General features: G+C 36.1%; 1 protein-coding gene across 3 annotated transcripts in view; it reads left to right on the forward strand.

Moving 5' to 3' along the window:
* MDGA2 (MAM domain containing glycosylphosphatidylinositol anchor 2) overlaps positions 1-17671 on the forward strand; it is a 528724-nt gene that overhangs the window by 223059 nt on the left and 287994 nt on the right. Inside the window, exons 1-2 of one of the 3 annotated variants that reach the window (XM_014548205.1) lie at positions 2020-2042; positions 5751-6020. Coding sequence is in view for 2 of the 3 variants with exons in the window: in XM_014548202.1 (XP_014403688.1) it covers positions 5751-6020 (270 nt within the window). In the remaining variant the exon portion in view is untranslated. Of the gene's footprint in view, positions 1-2019; positions 2043-5750; positions 6021-17671 lie in introns of those variants that run through there. The other 2 variants (XM_014548202.1, XM_014548203.1) reach the window with 2 other exon arrangements.

A 17671-nucleotide genomic window follows, 5' to 3' on the forward strand; every position in this document is an offset into this window, starting at 1 on the left:
TTGTGCTATTACATGTATAATGGTCTGGCCCTCTAGCAACTTCAGCGCGAAATTATAGCTAATTTGCCTAAAAACGTCAGGTGGTCATAATAATCTGGCCACTCAGTGTATATGGTGTGAATGTTCTTCATCATGTTTTTCCAGTGTTTAAGAAGACTTTTCAGGCTGTTAAGTATTAATAACCCAACTACTGGCGTAGTTTATTAACTGAAATAAAATTTTGAGTTTATTATCTTTTGCTCAACTTGGAATCTAAGTTCCATTTCTAGTTTTTATATTTATCTTGCCCAATGACTATTTTAAAATATAAATGGCACTTTTTCTATTTTTAAAGTCTTATTTCATTGAAGTATATTTTGGCAAACTTTTTGACTCACTGTGATCGAATGGCACAAACATCCTGGTCAGAGATCATACTTGCCATGACTTCAGAGAGCAGGCAGATGATGGAAGTATGTGACGTTACCTAAGACAACGGGAGTCATGGGGAGAATGCTGGTTCTCTTCCTGCTAGTATGTAAGCTTCTGAGTGAAGGGGTTCTTAGGCTCTTTGTTTACTGATATATCCCAAGTGTCTATCGGAGATCCTAGTAATACAGAGCATGTGCTCAATAAATACTGGATGAATGAGTAAATGAATGTGTTGAAATGTGTTGTACTAAGGAGAATGAGCAATAGCCAATGACATTCATTCCTAACAACAGTGACAACAAAAGATACTGTGCCAACCAAACACAACCCATTTAGGGAACTCCTTGTTTGGAACCCACGGTGTTGTAAACAGGGTCACTTTCAGTAGACTTTTATGTAATTTTCCATGAAGGAGCACCTTTACTTTGCCTTCAAATTTTCAAGTTTAAACTTTCAAGTTTAAAAAATGTCGGACCATGAAACAGAAGCAGAAGGTATTCATATGTATTTTTCTCCTCTCTTCCTTGAACTCATGCTGTACTCATATTAATTTCATTTTGTGCCACTATCCTGATGAATAAAGGTGTCCCTAATCACCACTAACTTGTTCCTTGTTCTTCTTTGTTAATCCTTTTCACATTATCACCAAGTCACGACTACTGATCATTGAATTTATAGGGAAAGGATGTCCTAGGAGACACTGCAGGGTCCTGTCTTCTTACACATGTTCTGGAGGTTACTGCAGTTTCTTTTCACAGATTCCACATTCAATATCCTCTGTTTGAAGACTTTCTCTGGACTCTGCAATGTGTTCAGCCAAAGCATAAGGTTGGGGAGTTAAATACCATAAAATATTCCTCAACTAATGAGAGACAAGAGTTGGTAGATACTAGTAAACACCCTGCTCAGCCTCCTTGCTCTTCATAAGGAGAGTTCTGAGTATGTTTTATGTAACTGTCTCTTACAGGTTTTCCAGCACAGGGAGCCAGGTTTCGCACAGTGACAACACATTCATAGGTGCTTTTTTACTGTCCTCCCATTCCTGTCTCCCTTCTCTGCCCTGTGAATATGCATCCTGGAATCTCCACTCAAGCACTACTTGTATCAGGACCTGCTTTGGGGGGGAATTCAAAATAAGAAAAATACTATTTTAGCTGAGGATTTTTTTAATTGGAGTATATTCTTTTTTTTTTATGTTTCTCATTACTCTTGATTTTCTCTATGACTTACTTTCTAATTACTTCTATTCAAAGAAATACATCTTATAATATCTCTAACTCATGGCAACTGGTAGCTTATATCTAATAAAAAAGTCTGGAGTGGAAAACTACACTCCTATTTAAAAATTAAAAGTCCAAATCTGTGGGTGTCCAAAGTCTCTAAGATGATTAGCAATTTATTATTTTCAATTTTTAAAAGAATCTTTATCTTAAATATTCAATTATGTTTGGTAGCAGTAAAAACAAAATACCCAAGAAGTCATTGATCTCAGCTAAAATTGTATTTTCTTCCTACAGAATATATTCATAATTAACCCCAAACTAAATATTTCCATCACACATCCAGAGGACCTTATGAGGAACTGACTCACTAAAATTATAGTGGGCATGAATCTCAGTTTACAAACTCAGGTTTGAATAAATATGTATTTTCTTATTACTTTATACTTTAACTATATTTTATATCAACCACCTATTCTGCCATAATTTTAGAACTTTTGTTTCAATCACTGTGGAATTGTCATTTCCACCAGATTTTTTAATTAAAAATTTTAATGTTGACATTATTGCAGATGTACCTCCCTTCCATTAGTTCCCCTTCACCCCTGCCCAGCTTCCCTCTCCCTTGGCCTTCACCAAATTATTGTCCATGTCTATGGGGTATGCATATATGGGCTTTAGCTAATCCCTTCACCCCCACCTCCCTTCCCTGGGGCAACGACCAGTTCATTCCATGTATCTGTGCTTCTGGTTCCATTTGTTCATCAGTTTATTTTGTTCATTAGTTTTCACATGTTAGTGAGATCATGTGATACTTGTACTTTCTCTGCCTGGTTTGTTTCATTTAGCATAATACTTTCCAGGTCCCTCCACGTTGTCTCATTTGGTAAGAGAGTTCCTTCTTTTTTACAGCCTTGTAGCATTCCATTGTGTAAATGTACCATTTATACAACTCAAGACCAAGAAGATAAACAATCCAGTTAAAAAAAATAGGCAAAGGACTTGAATAGACACTTCTTCAGAGAGGACATACAGATGGTCAATAGACATATGAAAAGATGCTCAAGGTCACTAATCATCAGAGAAATACAAATAAAAACTAAGATGAGGTATCACCTCACACCTGTCAGAATGGCTAATATCAATAAATCAACAAATAACAAGTGCTGGAGAGAATGTGGAGAAAAGGGAATCCTTGTGCATTGTTGGTGGAAATGTAGAGTAGTGCAGCCACTGTGGAAAGCAGTATGGAGTTTCCTCAAAAAATTAAAAATTGTACTGCCTGTTGATTTCCACTTCTGGGAATATATCCTAAGAATACGGAAACACCAACCAGAAACAATATATGCATCCCTATATTAATAGCAGTATTATTTACAATAGCCAAGATCTGGAAACAGTCCACCAGATTTTGTTTAAAATGGATACAGGGAACAGACTGACAGCTGCCAGAGGGGAGGAGAGAGGGTGGATTGGATGAAAGAATGTGAAGGGATTAGCCAAAAATCATATATACCTAAGAGATAAACACAGATGAAAGTGTGGTGATAGCTAGAGGGAAAGGGGTAGGGAAAGGGGGTGGGGTGAGGTGGAGATGGGGGCAGTGGGATGGGACAGAATGAGACTTTGTCTGAGCAATGGGCACACAATGCAGTGTGCAGATGATGTTTTATTGAGTTGTATGCTTGAAATCTGTATGGTGTTGGGAACAGATGTCACCCCAATAAGTTGAATTGAAAATAATAATTTCTAGGGGGTGCTATGCTGAATCTTTTGATAGGACTGAGACCTCCCTCATTCCTATTGTGTGGGGTCATTCAGCCTGGCCTGTCTCTCTTCTCATTCCATTCCACTTTGTAGGGCTAGTGGTTGTTCCTATCAAGTATGGAGCTGTTTCTATGAGACTCACTATGTCCTTGTATATCTAGCCAGTCACTCTTAGTGATCTCAAACCAGGAAGGGGCTCTTTGCTCTTAAATATCCAAATGTTTGGGATTTGATATGAGAATCAAGAGGCCAATTCTATCTCTTTCTTGTTTGCTCTAAGTGTCTGTGGCTTAGTCCACACAAATTTTTTTTTCAGGAGTGAAGGGAAGAATTCCCTTCTCAGAGATATTTCCTAAAAATATTTTTCATATTGTAGTTATTGGGTTTAGGATTTGGGAAAATAGAAACAATAGACTGGCATTTCTTCTTTTCTCTTTTCTTCTTCTTTTCCTCCCTCTTCTCCTCCTATTTCTCTTCCCAACCCCTCATTCTCATCCTCATCATCAGCCTTATACTTATTTTTTCAATATATTTTTATTGATTCCAGAGAGGAAGGGAGAGTGAGAGAGAGATAGAAACATAATGATGAGAGAGTATCATTGATTGTCTGCATGCCCCCTACTGGGGATCAAACGGGGCATGTGCCCTTGACCAGAATCCAATCCAGGACCCTCCACAGGCCAACACTAACTCTATCCACTGAACCAAACCAGCTAGGGCTCAGCCTTCTCTCTCTCTCTCTCTCTCTCTCTCTCTCTAACTAGCTAGGGCTCAGCCTTCTCTCTCTCTCTCTCTCTCCTTCATTACATTTCTCCCAGGACCAATTTATTCTATCTATCTATCTATCTATCTATCTATCATCTATGTATCATCTATCATCTATCTATCATCTTTCTATTCATCCACCATCTATTGTATTCCCATTAGCAAGCACATGGAGCAAGGTAAAATGTTGGGTAGTGATCTTGAATGTTAGAGACAACTGCTATGGTGACCCGCGCCTTCCATCATTAAGTACAGGGAAGATGATCAATCTGAAAGTCTGACTGGAAGCACAATTAGTTACAAGCACTGCGAATGTACGGAATGTTTACAGCTGAAGTATGTGTATCTATATATGTGCTATGTTAAAAGCAGACTGACTTGGAATTATTATTATGGGATTTGAGTCATGTTTCAGCAATAACTATAAAATGTTTAAAACACTGTGATTTTCACTTAATTTGAAAATGTCCTGATTACTTTATGTATTTCACTTTTTTATACTTTTTACTTTGGTTTGATGAACATCCCAAATAAAAATTGCGTACTGTCCATTTAGTATTTCTCATGTCCCCTTTCAACCTTCAGGTTTAATTTCTTTCTTACTTAAAAATGAGCTTAAAGTAATAATTTCTCACATGTGGCTGTGAAGAATGAATCGATGTATAGACCTTGCAACATGTTTAAAAACAATGCACTTTTCTTATGGTAATAAGAGAAGTGATGACCTTTATTAGATATTACATGTTTATACATGCATAGCAATGGGATACTTTGGCCAACACATGAAATAGACATTTACTGAACCCTCAGCTACACACTGATTGAATATAAGGAGATTTTTCTTAATTTCCTATATACCTACATAGGAAGAGGAAGCTAAAGAAGCTAATAATGCATAGACTCAGGGTCTTTGGACAGTGTAAGAACACTGAATAGAGAGCATGCACTGGCAAAGCAGATGATGAAATAGATAATATCTTTTGCCTATGAGGTTTTAAAGGTTCTATGCTAAATTTTGAAAAACAATGGTTTTAGCATGAATAAAAACATTATAAAACAAAATTAATTTTTAAATTATTTCTTCAAAATATATTGGTGTATTTAAATACATTTTATATGATATTGTATAGGATCTGTAAAATTCAAGATTATCTTAAAATATCTCTGCCATATATATCAGAGTAAAATACCAAAATTAAATAATTGATTATCTTTGCCATGAAAATACGAGTAAATAGCTACAGTATTTATACCTGGAATGACAAAAAAAAAAAAAGTGGTCATTGTCAGCATTCAGAAGGAAAGGAATTTTTGTTTTGAAACTTTATCCCTCTTACTATTCTAGCTTGCAACAATAATCTAAGAATACATGCATTTTAATTCTCCTCTCCATGTGTAAAATTCTTAAACCAAATAATTAAAATATATAATAATTGCATATGGTTTTAATTTAATAAATACAATAAAATTTTGACTAAAGAGAACCATACTTTATTTTAATTGTTTGAATAACTATAAAGTATACTGTTGCGTTCTTTCTGTAGTAGTTCTAAATAGGTACATGTTTTTTTTGTTTGTGTCTTTTAGCATCTCCGTCAATTAAACTCTTGGTGGATGACCCTATAGTTGTAAATCCTGGAGAGGCCATAACATTAGTATGTGTTACAACAGGAGGACAGCCTGCACCGTCTCTCAGCTGGGCCAGGACCTTTGGGCCTCTGTCTGACAAGACTATTTTGCATGGAGGAACTTTGACCATACCTGCCATCACCTCAGAAGATGCTGGTACTTACAGCTGTGTTGCCAATAACAATGTGGGAAATCCTGCAAAAAAGTCCACCAACATCATTGTAAGAGGTAAGTTTAGAGATTATTATAACACAGATTTCTGGGTGAGCCAGGCTATCATAAAGCAAATAATATTTGATATAAAAATATTTCCTCAAATTTGCATATATATATAAAAAAAATATACAGAAAAATTGTTTATAAATAATGAATGATGCCTAGTTATAAATGAAACCTAAAATTCCTAAATCTTAATCACAATGCCTTATGTTTGCATTGAATAGTTTTCATGACATATTCTTAGTGGTGCCATTGAGTAGTTTTGATCATATGTTCTTAGTAAAAAAAACAAGATTAAAATGCAATTGTAGCATAGAACATTAATTATTGTTATACAGTTTGTGTATTTACTTTAGGAGTTTCACAGATTTATCAATTTAATGGTTAATAAACATTTATTAAATCCCTATTAGAAGCAGATCTTTAAATTGTGAGATTATATAGAGATCTATAAGACATTAATCTGTACTCAAGGATTCTATTGTCTGGTACTAAAAATAAAATGAATAAATTAATAGTCACATGATATAGTGTTTGGCAGGCATAAGCAAACACTATAGAAATATTAAAAATATATAGTTACTTCTGGCACAGGTTATTAGGGAATATCTAATGACATTTGCACCAGTGATGGCGAACCTATGACACGCGTGTCAGAGGTGACACACGAACTCATTTTTTTGGTTGATTTTTCTTTGTTAAATGGCATTTAAATATATAAAATAAATATCAAAAATATAAGTCTTTGTTTTACTATGGTTGCAAATATCAAAAAATTTCTATATGTGACACGGCACCAGAGTTAAGTTAGGGTTTTTCAAAATGCTGACACGCTGAGCTCAAAAGGTTCGCCAACACTGACTTAGACAATGGGTAGAGTTTAAACAGACTGAGATTAGAGAAAGACATGGAAAAGTCAGAGATAGTAAAAGGCAAAGTGTAATTGAGGAATTGACTTAAAAGGTGGGTTACGAAGCCATGTTCTGGTGCGGGTGCCACCAGATGGTGTGGTGTGCTAGTGCTACGTAAAGGTGGGTGCTTTCCCTCCATTCCGGAGTATTTATAGTCACTGTGCAAGGAGAGCATATGCGTCTTCATGTCCCGCAGGCATGGTCCCGGGGTGGGACAGAGGATGGACACTGATGCCTCTAAAGTTAAACCAGACATTCACATGGCCAAGAGGACTTTTCTAGCAGACAAATGGAAATAAGGAAGGAAGCTAAGTATGCAAAGAAATAATATATGGAAATGAATGAAAATAAATCTACAAATGGAATGATCATGCCCTTTCTATTTTAAATATCAGTATTGGTGAAATAGGCCTCTTTCTAAGTCCTTATCTCATTGAGTAACTAGATTCTCTTCTCCCTCCATCCCAAATTTTAAAAGAAAGTAAAAACTTTATAAATCACCAATGTTTATTAATTCTGCTTTTTGTTTGCTCTAAAACACTTGTTTTACCAAGTAGTCATGAAAAAATGCTACCAAATCTTGCTATAATAATTGCGAAATTAGTTAAAGCATTGCAAAACAATCCTTAAGAGTCATGAATGCAATGTAGAGTCTTTTGTTCCATTATTTTATCAAGGACAGGAACTCACTAGAGAAAAACAATGCATTGAATCTAGTTTGACCGCAGGATCATCCTCAGCTACATTGAATCCATGTACAAATGGCAACGTGTCCAGCATAAAATGCCCGTGTTGCTCAGGCACCTTTTGTAAAGGATGAATTCAATCCACAGCAAATATATGCTCAGAAAATGATTTGCTCTTTCCCATCCTAACAGTTTTTATTTGTGTTCGTACAAAGGACCTAAAATTAATAAAGCCTTAGAATGTATTTCTCCAATTTATAATTTTTATCCCTTTAATTCATCTGAAATACATATTTTCATAGTCATATCATATTACCAGGAAGCTCTCAGCAGTGCCATACACATAATTTATAAAATCAAGTTTGCCTATACCTTACTGAATACAGAAACAACCTTGTCAAAGGGTCCTAGGTTACACTGCAGGGAGAAACACTGCTACAACACTGTTAGGCATCTACTTTCTGCCACAAAGGCCAAGAAATTCAGTTAAAGAAATATGGTTTTCTTATTATAGCAAAGAAATTATTCTCAAGTGCTCTGAATTTGTAGATCTTTGTAGTGTCTTAGATTAATTGTGTCATGATACAGTAGAAGTAGAACTCTAGGTTTATTTTCTCCCCATTCTTTTTTTGTAATTAAATCAAGACCCACAGACCAGGTTTTCTGAGGAAGCACAAGGATATACCGTGCATAGAATTCTCATGGCCATTTGAGAATATCTTTGGACAAAATGAAAGTATAGGGTTCAGATGGGAAAAAAAATTCCAGAAAGTTTCTGAGTTCATCATTTTATTTTTTAAAATATAAAACACTTCAAAATAAACAATATAAGTAACACTCCATGTAGATAACAAGCTCAGAACTGAAGGTAAATTTCATGTTTTAATATTTTCTTAGAACATTTATAAATATAGCAGTGATGCTTTTTCCTAGAATCTTTAAAGAAATTGAAAGGTTGAGCCACATTTCTTCCAAGTCAAGATAGAAGTAGTTGCTTAATACATTTGATAAGAAAATTATGTTGATTTCCTTGTCACATGATAGGTAGCCTGAGCTCAGGGCTTTCCAGAGTCCTGTTAGATAATATGCCATTCCACCTGAAGTTCCCTGTTGTTGTGATTCACTGTATTTAGAAATGCCCACATTTCTTTCCTGTTGTGAATTGAACCTGTGCTGAATGAGCATGATTCATAACATGATCAAGACATTACTGTACTTTGGTGTCCTGTGGTCATTTCAACTTTTATGCAGTGTTTTCATATTTCCTGCTTCAGGAAGAAAAGTCAGGCAGACCCCATGACCCTTCTGCTCATTCTTACAAATAGAGACTCCTACAGTACATTCAAATCACAAGCACACATTTATCAGTGTTTGGGATGCATGATCCAAAATAATATTAAAACTTCAAAGCTGACAATTCAAAATGCTCTCTCTCCCCTGACCAGCTTGGGTCCACTTGGGATGGAGACCTGGCCCCATGGGAAGCCCTTCAGTAGGATTGAAATGGTGAACGAGGTTCTCCCTCAGCCAACTTAGACTTGGAAGAAGGTGCATCGCACAATTTTCTCCAAAGATATCCTTCTAAACAAATCTGGTCTCTGACCCTTTACTTGCCTATATAGTCCAAGAATCATAGAATCAGTGTTTTCCACTTCCTTTGAAAATTCTACATAAGAAAGTGTCTATTTTGCACTCACTGTAGAATTCTGTGGCTTCTATTCTCCGCAAAACTGAGTCAGGAAAAGTCTATTCTATCATCTAATTTCACAAAAATATTTTTAAAGTATTAGAATTTTCAAAAACTTTAGCTGATATTTTGAATTTTTATCCATAAATTTTGATCTTCAAAGTGTACTCTAAATTTGACCATATCTTGCTACATCCATAGTTACCACCCTGTGTAAACTAATGATATATCTCTCCTACTTGATTAAAATAGCCTTTTCATTATCTTTCCAGTCCAGCCTCTCTTATAACTGTTAACCTAGAGGCAGACTAGGTTTTCTACATGAAAGAGTGCAAGGTTTTACCTAGCTGATAATGGTGGTGTTGTGTGCATGATTGGGGAGTGCGTGTTGGGAGGTGGGTACAGGCGCAGAGAATCTGTTCCATGCAGTCATTCAGGCACCTCGGCAGATGATGCCTCTGCCGTCTTCACCCTTTGGTTACTAAGGTTGCTTTTAGTGTTACCAGCTTTCCTGTCAGCTGGAACAGGGGAGATTTTTATGGGCCAGGTATGTGTTAGATCCAATCACATTTTATTAGCTAGATATTAGGCACTCAGTTACATCCTATGGTGTGAAGGCTGAGAAATGTAATTCTTACTGTGTGCCTAGGAATAAGAGGACATGGGTTGCCGTCAGTATCTAATCCTCTCTGTTATATTCATGCAAGAGAATGTGATTGAAATCATCTCCTTCTCCTGATCCTCCCATGGCTTCCCATCTCACCTAAAATGGAATTAAATTTGTCATCATCATTTCACATCTCCCTCCTCTTTGCTCATTCTACTCTAGACATATTATCCTCATTGCTCTTTTTCATGGGTCAGGACAGACACATTTGCTGTTCATCCTGGAATGTTAATTTTAAAATACCATCTTCTGAGAAATGACTTTTCTGATCACTCCATCTTAAATAGCACACCCCTAAATGCCTTGCATGATTTTTTGTTTCTTCTTATCACATAACTGCCTGGAATTATTTTATACATATTTCTTTATTTGATGTCTTTATCTCTTGAGACCATATGGACAAAGAATATATATTTTGTCTTATTCAGTGATATATTGCTAGAACATAAATAACTGCTAAGCTCACAGTAGATACTCAATAAATATATATTGAGTGAATGACATCTTTTTTTTTAAGTACACTGGCTTATATTAGACATTTCTTCTGGACACCTACCTCTCTTTCATAGCCTAAGTATGTACCAGATTATATGAAACAAAATTAGAAAAGACTATATATGTGTGAAATCATATTAAATATTTGTGTGATGTGACTAGTTCATTTTAAAGCTGACCTTGTTCTGATTATTCATTGCTGTGTAACAAGCCATCCCAAAGCAGTAGCATAAAACAATTTATGGTGCTCACAAATCTGGGGGTGAGAAGGCCAGCTAAAATAATTAAAGGTATCACATAAATTGCATTCAAGAGGTGGCTTGGACTAGAGCAGTGATGGCAAAACTTTTGAGCTCGGCGTGTCAGCATTTTGAAAAACCCTAACTTAACTCTGGTGCCATGTCACATATAGAAATTTTTTGATATTTGCAACCATAAAGACTTATATTTTTGATATTTATTTTATATATTTAAATGCCATTTAACAAAGAAAAATCAACCAAAAAAATGAGTTCACGTGTCATAGGTTTGCCATCACTGGACTAGAGTCATCTTTATGGCTTTTTCATGTAAATATTTGGTGCTGGGACTAATTAGTCTAAACAACTGTGCTCCTCTCTGTCTCTCTCTGTCTCTCTTTTCCTCCCTCCCCACCTCCTCCTCATTCCCTCTCTCAATAGTCTCTTTACATGGTTTCTCCATATGACTGCTTCAAGATCGCCAGATTATTACAGATTCCTGGGTCCAGGGTCACAAGAGTTGTATGGGTTCTTCTAATCTAGCTTCTGAAGTCATTCAGTCATCACTGCATTCTCTTCATTAAGATAGTGATAAAGGCTAGCCTGGTTCCTGGGTGGAATCTAATACCTCCATCTCCTGAAGTAGGACTCTCAGACCATCTGCAGACTTGCTTTAAGCAAATCACATTATTCAGAGCACTGCACAAACTGTATTATTCATATCATACTTCCATGCTGCCTCAATTCTCATTCATGCACTGGAGGGGGGTTCTCTCAGCCTGGCCTGCCCCCTCCCACAGTCCCGGAGCACTCAGGGGCGGGAGGTGAAACAGCGATCAGGGGAAGGCAATGCTCCCATCACACCTTTGCTGCTGTCAAACCTTGGCCAGCCTTGGTTACCTGAGCCTCGGGCAGCCCTGGGCGGCTGGGCAGCCACCATCTTGTGGCTGTGGGAGCCACCATCTTTGAGGGTGGAGCAGTCTATTAGCATATTCCCTCCTTATTGGCTGTGTGCACCACCATCTTTGTGATGGTGTGAGGGTCAATTAGAATATTCCCTCTTTATTAGATAGGATTCCTCCCTTTTCTCCTTAATTTCATCAATCCATATCTTGTACCCATGACCAATAAAAAGTTGCATTTTAAACAGGCTATCTTTTAATTTTAGTATGATTCCAACCTATATTTTGTTGGCTATGATCTGATTCCTAATATGGAGAAATAAAAAGATGTCAATATTGAAACAGATTTAACCTTTATAGAATAATTAAAAAGTATGTATTCAGTGGGGGATGAATTTACACCTTCCTAAATGCACACAAATATGATATAACATCTAGGTACATCATAACCCTCTGTTCTGAAAGTGCTGATTTACCTCACTCTATTCAAGTGGAAATATTGATTGACTTAAAATCTGAATTTTAATATCTATATTATAAAAGGCCTGTGGACCAAAGACCAGCATGGGTGGGCGGTGCTGTGTGCATGGGTGGGCAGTGCTGTGAGCGCTGCACACTGGGCTTCTAGTTAAACATATTTGTTTGGGACTAATTTAATATAAATATACCAAGTATTATCATTCCCAACATTTCAAAATGATCTTTATTTAGGCTAATTACCAAAAGCCGTATAATTTAAAAATTCTTTGAGAAAAGACTTTGAACCTTTGTGCCAGCCTGCTTAGGTAAAGTAAGAGTTATACACTGACTGAGTGAACACTATGTACAAGGCTACCAGGAACACTATGTACTTTAACTTTTTAATTATTTCAAAATATATAGGAGGTAAAAATACGATTCTTCCCATTTTAAAGGAAAGTAAAACTAAAGAAGGAATAGTTAAATAACGTCCCCTAAATAAGCCTTATTTTAGCCCCAGACCTGGGATTCAAAACCCAAACAATATGGTTCCAGGGCCATTGTCTTCACCAAGGTACCATAGTGCTTTTCAAAAGTTAGCCTAGTTTTTAAAAATATATAGCCCACCTCTCATCCTGTCAAATTGAACTGACTAATGTTCTTTTCTATTTCCTCTATCTTTGTCTTGCCAGAGATTTACTAGGGATTCTTTCTGGGCTCTGAATCAAATACATTTTTATAATTATGGAAAAAATAACATCCCCAACACTACCCAGTCCTTCTAATTACATTGTTTCCCTCCAAAATATACAACCAGTTTTGATTGAAGGAAATTATGTGTTTTGGTTAATCAGCATTTTTTCTCCAGTTATGGTGGGCATATTTTAATTTAAAATTCTAACCAACATAGTGTTTATAGTTTATGATTTTCTAAATAATACTGCAGTTTGAAGGCATGACTTTTAAACTTTTACTGGCTGTCCTACAAATTATTGTATACTAGAGGCCTAATGCATGCGATTTGTGCAATAGGGGGATCCCTCAGCCAGGCCTGCACTCTCTCGAAGTCCAGGGTCCCTCGGGGGGGATGTCCGCCTGCTGAACCAGCAGTCAGACATCCATCTCGCAGTCCAGGGCTCTCACAGTCCGGGACCCCTCACTCCATACCACCCTCCTGCAGCGGAGGTGGGAAAGGCTCCTGCCACTGCCACTGCACTAGCCAGCCATCAGCCTGGCTTCTGGCTGAGTGGTGCTCCCCCTGTAGGAGCTCACTGACCACCTGGGTGCAGCTCCTGCAATGAATGTCTGCCCCCTGGTGGTCAGTGTGTGTCATGGCAACTGGTTGTTCAGCCATTCGGTCGATTTGCATATTACACTTTTATTATATAGGATTAATTACAAGAGACCAATAGATAAAGATACACACTCACTTCAGAAATAAAGGAAAGTATAAAGGAACAAAATTAGTACTTATATTTATAAAAATATGTTCATTCATATTGTCGAATCTCAGAGTGAAGGTGGGAGTGTGTGGGTATGTGGGAAGAGATCAACCAAAGAACTTGTATGCATATATGCATAAACCATGGACACAGACAATAGGGAGGTGAAGGCCTGGGGTAGGGGTCAGGGACTGGCTAGAAGGGGTCAATGGGGAAAAAAAAAAGGTACATATGTAATACTTTCAACAATTAAAATTTAAAAATAAATAAAATAAAAGTATGCTCATTGTTTTGGCTGAAACATATGTATCTTCAAGGTATTAATCAGAAAGTCAGTTCAAGTTCATTGGCAATTTTCCAGAACGGCTCAAATTTAACTTACAGTGCATTTCTAAATGGAAATTATTTGTGAATTTCCAATTAGAGGATGAGTGCAATTCTTCCCAGGCATTTAGATTCATCAAATTAAGTATTTAGTGATCAGTAACTTTTTTCCATAATCTTTCATTAACAAAAACTATATTGATGATGGTTAAAATTGTAGAAAAACAATCCTTTAACATTCTCTAAAAGCAAAACAGTCTGCTGTGTGCAGGTGTCCCCATTATTCATGTAGATTAAGTGCTTTATTTCTGGTTTCCCAATTTAATATTCTGTAGTAATTATATCTCCCCAAACCACCGGAGAGAATTTTATTATATTATATTTTGTAGCTATGAAATGTTTTCATTATTAACCTTTTAAAAATAAATCAGGAACTATTCAAAATCCAAAAATTATCAAATTCAATAATTCTCAGTTTCCTTTTATAAATGAGATAAATCTCACTTATCTTTGTTCATTGACATAACTGATAAGGAATTATCATAAAATTTCAAGTAAAAACTGTGTAGATATCACATAATCTTATAATCTCTTTTGCATAATGATATAAAAACAGCTTAGTAATTTGTTTTTGTTTTATTAAAACTTAGATTGGGGATGGGGGCAAAGAGAGGTAGGCAATACCTGTTCCAGAAAAGAAGAACCTTATTCAACTGGCATTATTTTTAAACTTCTTTTATCAGTCTCTTTGAAGGTATTCTATAGTTGTTGTTGTTTTTTGTTTGTTTGTTTGTTTTTGGTTTCTTTGTACCCCACAGGATAAGAGAATATTAATATCTACTACCGAATAATTTTCCAATTTACACTTCTACAAGAATTACATGTTTCACATCATTGTTAATATTTTAGCCGAAACCGGTTTGGCTCAGTGGATAGAGCGTCGGCCTGCGGACTGAAAGGTCCCAGGTTTGATTCGGTCAAGGGCATGTACCTGGGTTGTGGGCACATCCCCAGTAGGAGATGTGCAGGAGGCAGCTGATCGATATTTCTCTCTCATCGATGTTTCTAACTCTCTATCTCTCTCCCTTCCTCTCTGTAAAAAATCAATAAAATATATTTTAAAAAAATATTTTATACTGTCTGTATTTTTTATTTTAACCATTCTAGCTGATGTCATGAATCATACAGTGGTTTTAAATTGCATTTATTTTATGATGGATGATTTGAGCAATTTTTCACATACTTTTGACCATTTCATTATCTTTTTTTTTTTTTTACAATGGACTTTTTAAGTCTTGGCACATTTTTCTCCCATTTGGGTTGTAGTTTTCTTTTTTTATTTGTACAATTCATTGACATGTCATTTAATTAATATATTTATTGAAAAATATTTTATTGTACTTTGTGGCTTGCCTTCTCACAATATTAGTGTACTTTATAATGAATAAAAGTTATTCATTTTGATGCAGCTTAAACTATTCAAAAAAGTCAAGGTTAGTGCTTTTTTTTCTCCCTCCATTTAAGCAATATTTTCCTAATCTCAGATAATAAAATATACTCATGTATTTTGCTAAAAGTTTTATTGTGTTACCTACAACATTTGATCTTTAATTCATTTGAAACTGATTTTAATTTATTTGAAATTGATTTTTAATTCATATGAAATTGGTTTAAAGTATGACTAAAGGTAAATTTTTTCAATTTAAATTTCAGTTAACTCATCTCCACTTACAGAATTGACCAGCCCTTCCCATTACAGTAGTCTCTCCTTATCTTCAGGACATAGGTTCCCAGACTCCCAGTGGATGTGTGAAACTGCGAGTGGAAACTGGGTGGTACTGAACCCTACATATACTATGTTTTTCCTATACATACAGACCTAGGATAAACTTGAATTTGTAAATTACACACGAGAGATTAACAAAATCTAATAATAAATGATAACAATTATAACACTATACTGTAATAAAAGTTATGAGAACGTGATCTCTTTCAAAATACCTTATTGTACTCTACTCAACTTTTCACTTAAAGGAAGCACTTTATGGCTTCTCCTTGGCATATCTGAATTGCCAGCCTCAGTACTCTTGTGCTTTAGGGGCATTATTAAGTGATACCATGACAGTCTATCTGATAGGGAGAGGGCTGCTCAGTGACTAACAGGTGGGTAGCGTATGCAGCACGGAGATGCTGGACAAAGGAATGATTCCCATCTTGGGTAGGACAGTGTTGGGGTGCAAGATTTCATCAAGCTACTCAGAATGATGCACAATTTAAAACATATGAATTGTTTACTTCTGGAATTTTTAAAGCTTTTTAAAAATTGATTTTAGAGGAATGGAGAGGGAGAGAAAGATAGAGAAGCATCCATGTAAGAGAGAAACATCAATTGGTTGCCTCCTGTACACACTCCAACTGGGAAAAGAACCCACAAACTGGGTATCAAACTGCGACAACTAACTCAGCCACACTGGCCAAGGCTCTGGAATTTTTTATTAGTTTTGGACTGCACTTGACCACAAGTATCTGAAAACTCAGAAAATGAAACTACAGATAAGGGGGAACCACTGTAAATGTGCCAGAGATTGGGAGAAAATACTCTACTGCATAGGGTTGGGCAAAAGTAGGTTTACAGTTGGCCATATGGAAAATAATACACTAATTATTAATAATAATGAACCATGAACTCTGTTTTGCATACTTACAACTATAAGCCTACTTTTGCCAACCCCATGTATATATGAGAAATGGCTTATACCCTGATTATATAAAGTACTTTTGCAACACGCTAATAAAACAACACACTAATCAATTCTTTTTGATGGGGAAAAGTTTTGTACCTACTATGATATCTGAATGGCCAATAAGCACATGAAAAAAATGCTAAACATCATTAGTAATCAGGGAAATGCAAGTTAAAGCACAGTGAAATACACTGAGAACCCCACCAGCATGGATGCATGAAAATGACAGCTCTCATCAAAAGTTATAGGGGATGTGGGGCACAAGGAACTCTCATATACAGTATAATTTTTTTAAGTATTAAAAATTAAATTAAAAATTTTGGTGTGACATTGGTTAATAAAATTATATAGGTTGAAAGTGTACGATTCTATATTCATCATTCATATTTTGCATTTTGTGTTTGTCATCCAAAGTCAAATCTCCTTCCCTCACCCTATTTTTGACCCCACTTTACGCCTTACTACCTCTTCCCACTGCCCTCCTCTAGTACTCACCATACTGGTACTGTTGTCTGTCTACTTATTTTTGTTTATTTATTTGTTTTCAGTTTTATAGCCCACATGTGAGTGAAATCCTATGATTCTTAATTTTTTTCTTCTGACTTACTTTGCCTAAGAGGATGTTCTCCAGATTCATTTATGTTGTTGCAAGTGGCAGTTTTACATCTTTTATTCAGCCTGGTAATTTTTTTAAATATTGTTTAGCAGTTTTTAAAAAATTAAACATAAATCTACCTTATCGTTTAGCAATCTCTTTCTTAGGTATTTATCAAAGAGAAATTAAAATTATGTACACAAAATCCCTGTCCAATAATGCATAAATTCTTTTTCATAGTAGCTAAAACATGAAAACAGATGCCCCTCAATTTGAATATAGATAGAAGGTGATCTGTGTAATATATTTATACTAGAAGCCGGGTGCGCAAAAATTTGTGCACTCGGGGGGGTCCCTCAGCCTGGCCTGTGCCCTCTCGCAGTCTGGGACCCCTTCGGGGATGACCACCTGCTGGTTTAGGCCAGCTCCCTGGGGAATTAGGCCTAAGCTGGCAGTCAGACATCACTCTGGCATCCCAGGAGCCCTCAGGGGATGTCCACTTGCCAGCG

This window comes from Myotis brandtii, unplaced genomic scaffold (assembly GCF_000412655.1).
Source record: "Myotis brandtii unplaced genomic scaffold, ASM41265v1 scaffold5, whole genome shotgun sequence".
Lineage (NCBI taxonomy): Eukaryota > Metazoa > Chordata > Mammalia > Chiroptera > Vespertilionidae > Myotis > Myotis brandtii.